The sequence below is a fragment of the Marmota flaviventris genome, chromosome 5, assembly GCF_047511675.1.
Source record: "Marmota flaviventris isolate mMarFla1 chromosome 5, mMarFla1.hap1, whole genome shotgun sequence".
Lineage (NCBI taxonomy): Eukaryota > Metazoa > Chordata > Mammalia > Rodentia > Sciuridae > Marmota > Marmota flaviventris.
In genome coordinates this window covers 103,767,618-103,781,015 of record NC_092502.1, presented here as the reverse complement: position 1 = coordinate 103,781,015, position 13,398 = coordinate 103,767,618, and the positions used below count along the sequence as shown (strand labels likewise).

The 13,398-nt window shown below is 36.7% G+C and overlaps 1 protein-coding gene and 1 non-coding gene across 3 annotated transcripts in view; both read right to left on the bottom strand.

The window, feature by feature from the left end:
- The window catches only part of Ap3b1 (adaptor related protein complex 3 subunit beta 1), a 256,304-nt gene extending 245,984 nt beyond the window's left edge, over nt 1–10,320 (bottom strand). The window contains exon 1 of one of the 2 annotated variants that reach the window (XM_027927647.3): nt 10,065–10,320. In XM_027927647.3, coding sequence (XP_027783448.1) covers nt 10,065–10,192 — 128 coding nt within the window. In that variant the 5' untranslated portion in view covers nt 10,193–10,320. Of the gene's footprint in view, nt 1–9,954; nt 10,022–10,064 lie in introns of those variants that run through there. The other variant, XM_071612471.1, reaches the window with a different exon arrangement.
- On the bottom strand, nt 9,054–9,137 carry Trnaa-ugc (transfer RNA alanine (anticodon UGC)). Its single transcript has one exon. It is a non-coding gene; the product is annotated as a tRNA-Ala (tRNA).
- Nucleotides 10,321–13,398: the final 3,078 nt, after the last annotated feature.

Genomic DNA, 13,398 nt, shown 5'->3' with positions numbered 1-13,398 from the left:
TTGTAAGGGTAGAAAAATATATACCATGAAAACATAAAAAAAATGCTTTAGTGACTATTCAGAGAAAGTAAACTTTTGAAAAAATAATATGATAAGGATAGGACGAAACTTATGTAACATTAAGGATCATATCTCAAAAAAATGCTCTTAAATGTGCATGACAACATGGCCTTAGAAATGAAGCAAATATAAAACAACAACAGCACAAACCTGTTAAAACTGAAAGGAAGGCTAGACCAATGCATAATTGGAAAGTTCATTATTGTTTTCTTAAAAATCAGTAGAATAATGAGATGGAAAACCAGTGAGGATATTGAAGACTGGAATAATATCAGCTAATATGACCTAGTTGACATTTATAGAACACTTAACCAACAAGAGCCATATACACATTCTTTTAACATGCAGGATAGACAATGTTCAGGCCGTATCATCAGTCTAAACATTATTACCCTAACCCTCATCTGACCCAATCACTCCAGGAAAGCCCCAGAGCTTCATACTCTTGACCATTCCTCTTTCTACATTCACCCTCTTAGTATCTCATCCCATCTCACAGTATTTACTACCATCTACAACCTAATGACTTCCAAATTTATATCTCTACCCTTACTCCTCCCATAAACTCCACACTCCCATAAGCTACTGCCTATTTAAATCTCTACTTGGATGCCTAAAACCATTTCAAACTTAACCTGCCCAATCTCCTGGTCCCCTTCTCTCTTTAAAAAAAAAAAAAAAAAAAGTCTTTGTATAATCTTCATTTTAGTAAATAGCAATTACAAACTTCCAGCTATATAGAACACTGTCCATCCTTGATATCTATTCTCTTGAACATATATCATATCTAAATCATCGGCAAATCTTGTTAGTTCTACCTTCAATACATACCTAGAATTCAACCACTTCTATCCAGTACCATCAATCTGATCCAGCCATTGTCTTCTCTTCTCTATGCTTCGGCACCAGTCTCCTTGCTGGTCTCCCTGCCTCAGATCTGCAGTCTACTCCTAGTTCAGGAGGCTAAGTAGTCCTTTTAAAAGGTAAATTGGGTCATATCACTTCTCTCCTCAAACTCTCCAATGAAACCCCTTCTCACTAAGGGTAAAATCAAAGTCCTTACACTGATTTATAAGGCCTACACAATCTGGTCCCACCCCACCCCTACCTCTCTGACCTCATATTCTATCAATGTTCCACTCTTTGTTTATTCCAGCCACACTGGTGTCTTTGTGGGTCTTCACACAGGTCAGAAATTCTCCTGCCTCAGGGCCTAAGCACTTGCTATTCCTCCTCAACGGACACTCTTCCTCAGACATTTACATGTCACTCCCTTATCTCCATTATCAAGCTCTCAAGGGTATTTCTCTATACTATTGCAAACTCCAACCCAACCTCCACCATGCCTATCTTACTTCCCCTTCCCCACATCTCTAGCATTTTATTTTTCCCCACAGCATTTCTTATCATTGAAGGCCCATATATTGATTTATTTATTGCCTGTCTTCATCATACTAGAAAATAAACTCCAGGAAAGCAGCTTTCCACTAATTAGTCCCCACCATCAAAAACAGTGCCTACACCTGGCACAGTGGTGCATGCCTACAATCCCAGCTACTCAGGAGGCTGAGGTAGAAGAATCGCATGTTCCAGACCAGCCTGGGCAACTTGGCCAAACCATCTCTTAAAATAAAATGAAAAGGGCTGACGAATGGTTCACTGGTAGAATGCTTGCCTAACATCCATATGATCCTGGGTTCAATCCCCAGTATTGGGAGGAAGGACAGGGGATGGGGAAGAGGCAGTGCCTACCATGTAGAAGGCATTTCTATTTGTTGAATTAATTACTTGTATAATATTTAAAGTTTCTGAAATATATATGGCATACAATTGGCAATTAATAGTTACTGATCACATTTTAAATGCCCATTCTGCTTAAAACTCTCCAACAGCTTCACTTCTCAGAGCAAAATAAAAAATCCTTACAAGGCCATACATAATCTGGCCCCCACCTTCCTCTCTGCTCCTGACCTCTCTGCCCTCATATTCTAATTTCCTCCCCATCCTTCATGACCATATTCTTAATCTAGGCTTTAAGAAACTTGGAGAAAGGCCATTAAAAAAGAAAGCTAGGTGATGCATATATAGTTCTGCCAAGCCATGATTGTGGAACCAGCCATATTCTCAGTTTCTTGTCCAGCTGCCAAGCCAGCTCACTCGACTGAAGGATTAGACACTAGCCTTCAATTAGGGCATTGGATATTATCAGTTATACAAATAATCAGCCCATAAATGAACAGACACTGACTATAAATTGTTCCTTTTTATAGATCTATGAACTCTTTCCATCTGATATGCTAAAGTCTTCCCTAAATACACAACCAACATTATTCATAATATGAAATACAGGAAAATTATTTCCTTCCTGATTATTCTACTTTGGTGTCTTTACTTTAAATTTTGAATTTGGACTGCAGGCAATTTGTTTTTATCAGTAGTTCATTTATATACACAAGTGTAATACTGTCAAATTATTTCACTATAATACATTTGTCATCCTATGAGAGTTTGCAACTTTACTGCAGTAAAAAAGAACATTTCAACAAACCATCTGTCTGCTTTTTTGCTTTAATCACCAACTCTAGTAATGTTGCTCCAAATTTTAAATTTTTAAAAATAACATAGTATTTCACATCTTGTAATTTAATTGCAAGGATGGAAACTTAAGCATTTCAAATTTCCAGAAATTTCAGTCATCTTAAAAATATCATACATCAATGGCTGAATATTTTCTTGGCTGAATATTTAAACAAAATGTAAAGTAAGAACTGACTTTCCTCAAAGAGGAAATGCAAGCAAAGCAAAATAAAATGAAACATTCTGAAAAACAGAACTCTGCTTATAGGCATACTTCATCAAATAAATAGTAAAATCTTATTTAATGTGATGTTTATTTCAAGGATTGAATAGTCTTATAAATGGAATTAGGACTGAAATGACAATCCTAAATCATCTACTTAAGAATGCACTATGGATACCAGTATACCGTTTTTTCTTTTATTAGCAGCTTTCTTGGAACAAATGTTGACATTTACTTAGTAAAAGATCAAGAAAACATTAAATTGCTTAATATACAATGACACCTCTGTAGATTAAAAGGTAGGATCCAAGTTAAACATACAGCAAGCAAACAGGATGTGTAGACCTAGATCTAGTAAACATAAACTTCAAAGAGCTAAACAATTAATAAGCAGACCAGTTACCAAAACTGGAGTTATTAGAACTCAAGGGATTTAAATCTTTGAAATTTAGATGATCATACATACAACAGTATCTTCAGAAATCAATGGTGGCGTGTATTTTCATACCTTCAACCCTGGATAGCTGAGCACAAGAAAAAGGAACTCATTCACCTGTGCTTTTTCATAGCATGCTTATAACTTCTGGACCTGTATCCAATTAGCTGCAGGATGGTAGTATATCATCATACAACAGGAATACCAAACTAGGTTTTCCTTCTGTACCAAACAGGTTTACTGCCATTGAATCAGTCTTGTTTCGTTTTTTGTTGTTATTTGTTTGTTAACTTTTGGAGATGCTGGGGATTAAAACCAGGGCCTTGTGCATGCTAAACACAAGCTCTTCCCCTGAACTATAACCCCAGCCTTCAATTTTTAACAACACTGGCCTAGACAGTTAATGTGCTGGAATACGAACAAGGAATGAAGTCAGAGGACCTAAAAATATTGGTTAAACAAAATTATGAACCAAATACTTTCCTAGTCACCTTCATATAAATTATACCATTTAATATAAAGATAATGTGTGAAAGAGATATTTCTCTACATGAATATTCAGCAAATTTTCATTAACTAGATAACCTTAAAAAAACAGAATAACTCAATGAGGTGAAGGCATCAATGAAAAATACTAAGTTAAAAAAAAACTGAACAACTTGAAACAACAAAGAAATGTTAAATGAGAAAATAGCAATATGGGTCCTAATTAAAATTAAATATCAATTAAAAATGGGGGGGCAATCACACACAAAAAATGGTTAGAACCTCATCATGAGACACAATGACTCTTTGAAGTATGTCAAAAATAATGCATTACTATAAGTACTGACACCTGAAATTATTTTATCTTTATTGTGAATAAAGAATATTCAAAGAACATCCTCTAAATGGGTTAATGTCAGTTAGCTGCATTTCTATATGCCTTCTTTCTTATTTAATCTTTTTTTTTAGTTGTAGATGAACATAACACCTTTATTTTATTTATTTTTATGTGGTGCTTAGGATTGAACCTAGTTCCTCACACATGGTAGGCAAGCACTCTGCCATTGAGCTATAACCCCAGCCCTCTGTATGCCTTCTTGAAAGATAAAGTAGTAGAGTTGCTATAATTGTATACAAACGACACACACATGTACTGGACTGGACTCCACTGAGAAACTAAAGGCTAATGGTAATAAAGGAATTTTCAAGGCTGATATTGTAAAGTTGATTAATAAATTAAATTTCGGTTTAAAAATGTTAGACTGGGGACTGGGGTTATGGCTCAGTGGTAGAGTGCTTGCCTCCCACATACAAGACCCTGGGTTCGATTCTCAGCACCGCATAAAAATAAATAAAGTTTTTAAAAAATGTTAGACTGATATAATGTATCTACTACAGGAAAACATACAGCTCTTTGTGTCTAAACCAGATATGTATATCAAAACAAATGAAAACTCCACTCCAATTTCAGCATGGAATAAAAATGCTACTTTATAAGGTGTTTCAGAAGCACTGCATTGCTAAGTAACTGTTTGCTAATCTTTTTATTGTTAGACCCAAGAGCCTCTTTTAGCCTTCATTCTATTTACCTTCATTTTTTACAATTCCTAACACAACTGATCATTTCCTCCTAAATTTTCTGTTAGCTTCTCCTTTTTTTACTTTTTTATCTTTTTCAATGCCTTCTTTTGACTTCCTAACCCTCTGAGCACTGGCTCTTTCCTAGTTCTTCCATTCAAGTTACATGGGTTTTATCTAGACTATTTTATCTTCTAGCAAGTTCTCCCTGGTGAGTGAATCCATTCCCATGCTTTAATTCTTACCTGCTATCCTAAATATCAAGCTCTAAATCTCTATTTCATTTGAACTTGCACTTTCTTTTGCAACTCTCCTAGTTTCAACATCATTTTCCTCCATGTGGAAAAGTCTTCTTAGCTTTAGTATCTAAAATATTACCCCCTCAGTGAAATTTCCTCAACTTTCCCATATAGTTAAAAATATTCTAGTTTAGAAATCCTCTCCAAGTAGGCAAGTATTATCAGACCCTTTCTAGAAATTTAAAAAAAAAAAACCAGACTGAGGAAATTAAGCAAACTGAACAAGGAAACATTACTATAAGTGGAAAACATTACCTTAAATCTAGATCTTCTGATCCTAGGTCCAATACTCTACTACAACAAGATATTCTCAAAACATTTATCACAAGGGCTGGGCTTATGGCTCAGTGGTAGAGCACTTGCCTCACATGTGTGAGGCATTAGGTTTGATCCTCAGCACCACATAAAAATAAATAAATAAAATAAAGGTATTATGTCCATCTACAACTAAAAATATTTTTGGAAAAAAAATATTTATCACAAGATTTACAAAATTGGACACACTGGCATTAGGTGCCTTACATATTTATAATCATTGTGTCTTCTTGTTGAATTGAGCAGGCAGAGGAAAGCTGGATAATGATTACCAAAACACAGGTAAGAGGGAGTTAAGTTCTTAGTGTTCCCCAGCATGGTGAGTTGATTATAGTTCACAATAAACTATTATATACTTTATAAAGAACTAGAAGAGAGAAGCTTGATGACTCAAACATAAAAAAATGATAAGGAGATGGAAATGGTAATTAAATGACCTGATCAGTACATGTTTTGAAACGTCATACTATATCCCATATGTATTTACAATTATTACATGTTTATCAAAAAAATTAAATAATGCCTTAAACTTTTAAAATGAGTTAAATAGGGCTACAGTTGTGGCTCAGTTCCTGGCACATATGAGGCACTGGGTTCAATCCTCAGCACCACATAAAACTAAATAAATAAAATAAAGGTATTGTGTCCATTTATAACTAAAAAAAAATTTTTTTAAATGAGTTAAAAAGAGAAATTCAGTAATATTATTGCTAAGAAAACTGATTAGACTCATCTGTTTCTTTCCAGAAATTATTTCCTAATTAAATGTTTAATTCAGAAAAAATTAAAACTATCTTTTTAAATTATACACACACTCCCAAATGGGTTAAGATAAAAGAGGTTCTTCTTTTATGATAGAGAAGGAAAATAACTTGGGAAAAACTAAAAGAAATAAAAGTTTAGAACATTCTAAAAAGAAAGGAATATGAAAAGTTAGTTCATCACATTTAAGTTGAAGAAATTATAAAATCTCAAGCCAATAAACTAACACATTTAAAATGAGGAAGTAAGCCAATAATCTAATACATGGAGTTAATTAACCAATAAATGATGTATGAGATCTGTTTTCATAAAATCTTCTAATTCTCCTAATTCTAGTTTTTTTTTAAAGGTAGAAAAGATAAATAACACTGGTAAATAAAATTATATTCAGGAAATAAATTAGCCAGATGTAGTAGCACACGCCTGTAATCCCAAGCATCTCGGGAGGCTAAGGCAGGAGGAATGCAAGTTCAAAGCCAGCCTCAGCAACTCAGCAAGGCCCTAAGCAACTTGGCAAGTCCCTATCTGAAAATGAAAAATTTTAAAAAGAGCTGTGGATGTGGCTCAGTGGTTAAGCACCCCGGGTTTAATTCTAGGTACCCACCCACCCAACACACACACACACACACACAAAAAAAATCATTAATACTGTGACTAGGAAGTGACCAGGCATTGTTGAAATAGTTAGTGAAAGAACAATTAAGCCAAAGAGCACAACAATAGAGGGAGTTCTGGAGTGGGAAAATCTACATTTTACAGCCACTGTGGAAAAGACTTGTTCAAGAGATTCATCAATGGTAGCTGAACACAGCAGTGAAGAATTTAATAAGCAAGATATCTGTATGGTCTCAAAATATCTTCCCACAAAGAAACTTGGGGAAAAACTAGTAATGATACTGTAGAAAAAATGGATGTGTCCTTGACTGGGAAAATTAACAGCAGGAAGATAGGTGTCCTGTGTCTCCAGCTACAATAGTTTGAAACCACCTGTGGTAGAATTTCAACTAGAGGCATACAACTTAAATCTAAATGTGGGAAGCACCAGCAAACCCAAATTGACTCACATGCTATAAAATAATAGCTTGTATTCTTTAACATATCAAGATCATGAGAGGCAAAGAAAGGCTAAGGAAATAGTCCATACTAAGGGAGATTAAGATCTTTACAACTAATGAGATATAATTTTGGACTGGATTCTATACTAAAGGAAAAAATACAAAAAAAAAAATAAAGACTTTGTTGGAACAAATGACAAAACTGGATTACATATTATAGTTTGTACTGATGTTAAATTTCCTGAATATATTAGTGCCAAGGGTATGTGAGAATATTCTTATTCTTAAAAAAAATACGCACTGTAAAGTTCTAAGGGTAAAGCAACATGAACTACAATTCTGCAATGATTCAGAAGAAAATAAGAATGTATGTGTTTGTGTGCATGTGCAGGGAAATAGCGAGGAAGGAAGAGAGAAACAGAAGTATAGCAAATTTTTAAAATTTGTTGACTTTCCATGAAGAGTAGTTTTCTATACTATAATTGCAACTTTTTTAAAAACTTGAAACTACTTCAAAGTAATACATTAAAAACTAGAGCACATAACACAGTTTTGCTTACATAAATTTTGTCATTTGATTTTTGAATGAGAAGTAGTATCATTAATTTTATAAATGAGGATTATGTAAGTTCAAGAGAGACAAAGTGATCACTTCCAGAACAGGAGTCTCCTTGTTTCTTGTATAACTCCATTAGATTGCAGCTCAATGGCCAAAATGTTTCTAATTCCTGGAAGATTAAGGTTATACAGCTATTGTAAATTTTAAACTTTTTATTAATTTTTTTATTGATATGACAGTGGAATGCATTACAATTCATATTATACATATAGAGCATATTTCTGGTTGTATACAAAGTATATTCACACCAGTTCATGTCTTCATACATGTACTTTGGCTAGTAATATCCATCACATTCCACCATCAGTAAATTTGCATTCCCTAATAAAAGCACCATAAAGTTCATGTAGTTAGCATATCCAAGCACTTGAGAGAACCGGCTTAGATTAGAATGTCTGGGTTCAAATTCAGGGAACTCTGTGATCTTGGACAAATTAACCATTGTGCTCCAATTTCCTCATTTGTAAAGTAGAATCAGAGAAGTATCTGGTAACTGCCCACAAGGTTGTTAAAAAGACTGAAGATCTGGGATGTAGTTCAGTTGCAGAACACATGCATTTGCGAGTCCCTGGGTTCAATCTCCAGCACCACAAAAGAAAAAAAGAAGATTGACTATGATAATAAATGTTCAGAGGTGTGTACAACAAACACTCAATGTCAGCTCTTTTTATTTCAAATCCAATCTCATCAGCACTGGTCAAAGCCATGCATTCTTTTCAAATCAGGCCCAAATCTGACAAAATCTAAAAGAAAAACTTCTGAGATGTTGACAAACCATAAAACTAAACTAATTATAAGCAAATCACATGCAAAATAGACCAATGCGGATTGACAGGTTAATTTAGCAGTTGAAACATTTTGTTAGTAGAAATGTACACTTACAATAAGCTCCTTGTTATATTAATTGCTAAACATCTAACTGCACAGAATGAAAAATGAAATGAGTTATATTACTTTTAAACTTTTCTAGCCTGAGAATAATGAAAAACTAAAAAAAAGACTGAATTTTATATACTTTATATAATAAGATTTCAGCCATCTTAATGCAGTCAAAATTTAATCCCAATTTCAACTGCCAACACTTCCCAGAGTACCTTTTCTTTTTTTTTTTTTTTTGTGTGTGTGTGTGTGTGTGTGTGTGTGATGCTGGGGATTAAACCCTGGGGATTAAACCCAGGGCCTTGTGCATGCAAGGCAAGCACTCTACCAACTGAGCTATATCCCCAGCCCCTGTATCTAATCTTTAGTTAAAATTTAAGTTAAATTTTAATCATACCCTTCTGACGCCTGCAAAGCTACCGACACAGCTACTTTACCTTCATTTAGCATTCCAGTGACAACCTACTATGTGACCATATTGTTTAGTACTGAGAGATTAAAAATAAGAAAAAATGTATAAGAAATTACAAAAAGATCTAAACAAATTTAGGGGAGGGGAGGTTCACTCCTGGGTCCTACTTAAAATGAACTTAGTTAGGTTTTTACAGAACCAAGTGTACATTGTTTAGTGTTCGTAAATTCACATTTTTTTTTTATTTTAGGATTTGTTCACTATAACAGTCTTCTTAAACATCCTCTACTCACAATCTTATTTTGTTTTGGAATAGAGTTTTTTCATGTGTGATGCAAAAGATAGTGGTGGTCTTAATCAGTTTGCACACTGATAAAAGAGCTTAAAATCACCTCTTTGCCCCTTACATTCCACGGTCACGGAATACTTTCTCATAAGCAATACTCCCACTCCCTCTCTCAGTCCTCAGCTCTCTTCATCCTAAATAAGCGACTTTTTCGATGTCAGATCCTACAGACATTAAATTAAGTACAAGTTCAAAATTCAGACTTCCATGACCCTGCGGAAACCAACTCAGCGGTTCTGGGGGTGTGATCCACACTCATCAACTGGTGGGTTTTGTTTTTTTGTTTGTTTGTTTCACTGAAGTTTGAAAACTAGCGGACACGCCCACACCCACGCACCCCAATTGCCCCAACATCTCCCACCACCCCAACTGACCCAAGCCCACCCACCAACAGGAAACATTCCCGACCTGGTCTCCGGGAGACCCCGGCCCTCTCCAGGTAACCAGAGCCAGGTACCCGCTCCTCCAGGGCGCTGGGTTCCTCCACCCTGCCCCTGTACCCCAACCTTTCTCCTCACTTCTTCAAATCGCTGCTAAAGAGGCCGAAGGCGCCGGAGGGGGAAATGGTTGAGGTCGCCTCCTGACCCAGCTCCGCCGTTTCCCCTCCTCCGGACTGCTCAGTGTACGCAAAACTGTTGCTGGACATTGCCGCGGTGCTGGCGGGCGTCGGGTTGGTCCTGCCGGGGGTTCTCTCCGAAGGACTCCAGTCCCGAGGACACGGAACAAAACTAGTTCTCTTGCGGAGGGGCGCGCGCAGGCGCTTCCGGGCTCGTCACGGCTCCCGGAGCCACCGGGCGGTCCACCCCCTGCGCATGCCCAGAGTAAGAGCTGGCCAGAACCCACCGCGGGCCGCTCCGGGCCTGCCTGGATTTTCCTTCTCCGGATTTTGGAGGTAGCCGAGAGGTTGGGACCCGGGTTTTGGCTCAGGCTGGCCGTGGGCTTGCAGAAGACTTGACTTGTGGCCCCTTAAGTAGGTGTTTTAATGGAGACGGAGATCCCCCAGTCTGCACGGCTCTTTGCTTGATTTCTGCCGTAAACCAATAGCTTTCAGATTTCTCCTGAAACACCAGATCAACTTTCCTAAACCCATCACGATTACTTTTCCTTTTGGTGCCTCTCCCTCTAGTCAGAGCTGCCTGCTGTCACACACGCCCCACGCAATCTATAGGCTAGACCTTAAGGATACCCCTCCCACCCCGTCCCGAAGGTGGTTTAAAAGCTCCACAGAGAAGCGACCGTGCAGGTGAAAGCTTTGACACGAGAATCCTGGCGCGAGTACTTCCCATTTGGAACTCAAAGAGTGCATCTTAGCAGCTTCAAGCTACCAAAAATTAGCAGAGCCACCTCTCCTGCCGGGAGTAGCTCCTGTCCTCGGGGCACCTCTGTCCTTCCTTCTTTCTTTCTGGGACATCCCCTAGGGAGCAGCCTTTGCTTCGGGTGCCCGCACCTGAGAAAGCAAATTTCCAGGTGTACTTGCTCCCAGCCTTCAGTGGATTTTGGCGTCCTCCCTCCCTTCTCCTTTGCCTTCAGCAGGGGCGCCAGGGAGCATGGTCCTCAGTTTTGCAGAAGGCAACGCTGTTACTGGGGAAATGGTGCGCGCCTGCGACTGTAGGTGGACGACGAGGGAACGTCCTGAAAGCTCTGTAGTCTGGTCAAAGCTTTGAGCATTTTTAATTCAGTTGTTAAAACACTTTAAATATGTTGTTTGTCTATATGGATAATACTGACAGGTTTATAGAATTTCACCTACAGTTGTTGATGATGATGATAGATAGATAGATAGATAGATAACTATGTATTATATAGTGCTCAATTTATATCAGGCACTATTCTAAATGGTTTGCATATTAATTCATTTAAGAGTAAAAAAGCTAGGCTTTGTTTACTGTGTTTGTAAAATGAGAACATTGATGTACACATATTCTAGAGAATTTCTGGCATATGCCAGAAATTGTCAAATGTAACGATTTCTTGATTTTAGAATCAGAGTACCTTTACCGGATATCTTAAATTGTTCTCAAAAATTGGGCTGGGGCTGTATGTAACTCAGTGGCAGAGCGCTTGCCTAGCATGTGTGAGGCACTGGGTTCCATTCTTAGCACTGCATAAAATAAACAAATAAAATAAAGGTATGCTGTCCATACACAACTACAAAAAAAAATTTTTAAGAATAATAATTTTAGCAGTTCACACCCCCACAGCAATGTATAACAGATCTTTCCTCCATTCTCATAAATTCTTGGTTATCTAAAAAATGTTTTATTGTCCTCAATATGACAGGCATGAATATTATTATATTGTAATTAGTTTTTATTTTCATGGTTATAATGAATTCAAGTATCTTCCATGTGATTATCATTCCAAGTACATTTGTTTTCTGGAACTTGCACGTGAATATATTTATCCACTTTTGCATAGTTTGTTTTTCTTATGGAAAAGTTTCTTTATTCTTCACTGTATCACTTTTAATTTACTATTCAATTTTAATTGGTGATATTTAATTTTTTAATATAGACTCCTGTAGAATGACTTACCGTTGTTTTTTGTTGTTTTGTTTTGTTTTTCTGCTTTTATTTTTTCCATTGTCTTTAAATGGTGTGAGAATTATTACATAACTTGGTTTTTCCTCTTCAGTGGAGTATTATGTATGAGAGGAAAGCATGTATTCCTTGGAAAACTAGATAAAACTTTCTTTTTATCTCTAAAAAAAAAATTAGGAGGTGGAAAAAAATTAGGAGGTTGACAAAGAGAGACTTGGGTGCCTTAAAATTCTAATACCATAGATTCTTACAGAAAGAACTCCAAGCCGAGCACAATGGTTCTACCTGTAATCCCAGTTACTAGGAAGACTAAAGCAGGAGGATTGAAAGTCAGAGACCAGTTTAGGTAACTTTGTAAGATCCTATCTCAAAGCAGAAAATAAAAAAGCCTGAGGATGCAGCTCAGTGCCTATGGTTGAACCCCCAGTCCCACAAAAAAAAAGTAACTTCATGAGCTGAGGTCTAGTGTTCCCATCTCTCCAGAATTCAAAAATCTTTGTATAGCCATAAAGCTTTCTGACAGAAAAAAATTAAAACAAAAAAAGCAATGTTTCCAACCAAAAGAAATATTAGTTCTAAAAGATCCAAAGAATTATTCCTCCATACCTATTACCAAGTTAAAACCAGATTTTTCTATTTCCTACCAGATGTATAGTGTCTCTTGATTATTGTCAAATAAATTACATCTTTTCAAAAAAATATATTTTTTCCTAACCTTAACAAGACCTTTATTGAATCTTCTGATTTTAGTTTCAGTTCATCTAAACCATCATGACAATAAGTATTAAGTTTGGAGTACAAACTTTTTTCCTAAGCATAAAAATGCAAATTATGTATGTGTATATATTTCTCCAAATATCAGTTAAAATTTTAATACCATTCTATCTCTTACTTTTTTTCTTAATATACTGTGAAACTCTTTTCATATCAATATATGTATATAAGGTTACCTCATAGCCAGACTTGGACCAAATGTATCAAGAGACTGAGGCAGAAGGATTGCAAGTTTGAGGTCAGCCTCAGCAACTTTGAGACCCTGTCTCAAAATAAAATAAAAAGGACTCTGCCGCAGTCTGGCTGGGCACAATTCAGGAGTCACTTGTCAAAAGAAACGAACTTTATTTTTAGAACACACGCCAAACCACACAGCTCTTCAGAAAAACCTTCAGAGCCCAACTACCACCACCGGCTTCCTGCTAGCCTCTCAACCTCCCCCACTTCTCCTGCTCTTCAGGCGGATTGGCTGGGTCCTGTGGGCGGAGCCAAAAAAAAGTCCCCCAATGAGCAGCTCCTTGGTCTGAAAGGGCTGGGA